The following is a 2,861-nucleotide window of genomic DNA, read 5'->3' as shown; positions in this document are numbered from 1 at the left end:
GCCACAGCCGTGGTGGCTGTCGCCTGCCTCCTGGTCCTCTTCGTCTGGTACTGCTACCACGTGGGGCGGGAGCAGCCCCGCGCCTACACCACCGTCAACGCCCTGATGCAGAGCGCGGAGGCCAACGGCGTGCAGAACGGCTTCGTCTACTGCCACTCGCCCGAGTGCGTGCGCTGCACGCCCCACGACGGGCTCAACCAGAAACTCTACCACAACCTGCAGGAGTACGCCAAGCGCTACTCCTGGTCCGGCATGGGCAGGATCCACAAAGGCATCCGCGAGCAGGGCCGCTACCTCAACAGCCGGCCGTCCATCCAGAAGCCAGAAGTCTTCTTCTTGCCGGATTTGCCGACCATGCCCTATTTCTCCCGGGACGCTCAAAAGCATGACGTGGAGTTGCTGGAGCGCAACTTCCAGACCATCCTGTGCGAGTTTGAGACCCTCTACAAAGCTTTCTCAAACTGCAGCCTCCCGCAGGGCTGGAAAATGAACAGCACGCCGAGCGGGGAGTGGTTCACCTTCTACCTGGTGAACCAGGGCATGTGCGTGCCCAGGAACTGCAGGAGGTGCCCACGGACATACCGCTTGCTCGGGAGCCTGCGCACCTGCATCGGCAACAACGTCTTTGGGAACGCCTGCATCTCCGTGCTGAGCCCGGGCACCGTCATCGCAGAGCACTACGGACCCACCAACATCCGCATCCGCTGCCATCTAGGTAAGCACCTGGGACGGGGTTTCATCCTGGCTACGGGTGGTGCAAGGGGGCTGTAGCTGTGCCTGGGTGCAGGAGCCCAGAAAAGGCCTCTTGCACCCCATGCTCTCGGGTTTTAGCTGCTAATTGCAGCCCCAGGGCTGGCTCATGGCATGAGGGGAGTTTTGGGGCTTTGGCAGCAGCAAAAACAGAGGCCAGGGCTCTGTGTGTCCCCTCCAGTGCCCGACCAGTCCCCAGCTCAGTAGCAGGAGCGATTCACTGCCTCCTCTGCTGGCCCAGAGGCGTGGGGCTTTTGCTAGTGCAAGATATGGGGCTGATTTTATGCAAGGTCTCCAAATGACCCCTGCTCTGCAGGCAGCCCCCCCTCCCATCACAAGATGCATTGCACCCTTGGGTGCTGCCCCCCTGGCCGCTCCCCCTCTCCAGGGTTGTTTGGGTGCTGCACGCATGGCACAGGAGATGTGAGCAGAGGTGCTGCTTTGGTGCAAACTGGGGGTGCGGGGTGTCCCCTCTGGCGGGGCAGGCGCTGGCTGGCAGCGCTGTGCTCCCTGCCCTGCGGGATGGGGACAGCCCGGGGGGCACAGATGGCCGGGCTCTGCCGCGGGGGTGGCACGGCACGGGCTGCGCTGGCAAGCACCGAGCGCTTGTTCAGCCAACTCCTCCTGGGTAAACACGCTCCGGCAGTGATGGGCCATTTATTTAGGCTTGGGAGGTGCGAGGGGCCGAGAGCGGTGCCTGGGAAGGGGCCAGCGCAACGAGGTCCAGGCTGGCTCGGATGGACCCTGCCCTGGCAGTGTGGAGCTGGGTAGTAAAGTGATGTGGGTCATCTCCTTCTCCTTCTGCATTTTCCAGCTCCATCTGCTCACTCCAGCCAGGACACGGCACCGTTTTACCCCAGCCCTGCTGCTGCTCTGTCGAACATGCAGGGCTGAGCGCAGGGCAGCATCCCTGGGGTGCAAGGGAAGGGCTTGGACGCTGCTGGGTGCTGCTGAGCTCCCCCTTCCCAGCCGCAGCCTCTCCAGCTGAGGCCGTTGTGCAGGGAAATGGCTTTGGGTTGGGGTTTTTTTTTTGGTAGGCTTTGAAACATCCGTTAGAAAAGCAGAGCAGCTTTTGCAGCTGGGAGTCCCTGCTGTGCTCGCTGGGTTTTGGCATCGCTGTGAAATCCTTTCCTGCTCATTTGCTGCATCGTTACCGCTCACGAACTGCGTGAGCCCTGACCCCTTCCCCCACCACGGCTGCATCCTCAGGGCGGGTTGGTTCCAGTGGTCCCCAGCACTGGAGTGTGACATTTGTGATGCAGGGATGGTGGGATTGACCCTCAGCCTGGCCTGACTTGTGCTAGTATTTAGGAAAATACAACATTTTATTGCTAGGATTGTTCTTCTTCATGTGGCTTTCACAGAGCCTCTGCCCTATGGGGAATTTTGCGACCCTCCCCTGCATTTCTGTCCTTGCAGCTGCTGGGGGGGAACCGAGTGACAAGGGAGACGCTGAGTGATGTGATGTGAAATTAGGAGCTCATGGCACAGCCAGGAATTGCAGCCATTTCTCATGTCCCGGTGCAGCATTTCCTCCCCCTGACCCTCCCTGTGCTCTCTCTCTGTGCCCAAAGGTCTGAAGACGCCCAGCAACTGTGAGCTGGTGGTGGGGGGCGAGCCCCAGTGCTGGGCTGAGGGTCGCTGCCTGCTTTTTGACGACTCCTTCCTGCACACGGCATTTCACGAGGGTAAGAAGCATGCACGGCTCGGGGGGAGCCTCATCCCTTGTCCCTCGTCCCTTCTCCTGCCGAGGCATTCAAAGGGCTGTGCAGACACTGGCATCCCAGGGGGGTTACACCACTGCTGTACTGGGGAGGGCTTCCCTTATCCCCCCAAACGTTGTGGGCTCTGATGCTGCCTCCTCTCAGCAGAGCTGTGGCTGCAGCGGCCCTGTTGTGAGGCAGCAGCTTTGGCGCCGACGTTACAGCGGCGCCTTTGTCTCCCGTGCGGGGAGGAAAGCTCCGTGCCGGCCTGTTTTTCCACCTCTCTCCATCACTGACAGAGGCTGTTCCGCTCCAGCTCTCCTGGATTAACCAGCACCGGTCGCCGGTGGCGTAAAAGCACGGAGCTGAGCTGTTTTACGCAGGGGAGCGTGCGAAGAGTGGGAGAAC

The 2,861-nt window shown here is 61.1% G+C and overlaps 1 protein-coding gene across 1 annotated transcript; it reads left to right on the top strand.

Annotated features, from left to right (window-relative positions):
* Positions 1–3: 3 nt before the first annotated feature.
* Positions 4–2,808, top strand: ASPHD2 (aspartate beta-hydroxylase domain containing 2; the record flags this gene model as incomplete). Its single annotated transcript, XM_010179681.1, has 3 exons — positions 4–715; positions 2,325–2,438; positions 2,753–2,808. Coding segments are annotated over 3 exons (882 nt in total), but the record flags the coding sequence as incomplete, so codon positions are not given.
* Between the last annotated feature and the right edge of the window lie 53 nt (positions 2,809–2,861).

This window comes from Mesitornis unicolor, unplaced genomic scaffold (assembly GCF_000695765.1).
Source record: "Mesitornis unicolor isolate BGI_N332 unplaced genomic scaffold, ASM69576v1 scaffold32162, whole genome shotgun sequence".
Lineage (NCBI taxonomy): Eukaryota > Metazoa > Chordata > Aves > Mesitornithiformes > Mesitornithidae > Mesitornis > Mesitornis unicolor.
The sequence above is the reverse complement of the archived record's forward strand: the minus strand, read 5'-3'. Positions and strand labels throughout refer to the sequence as shown.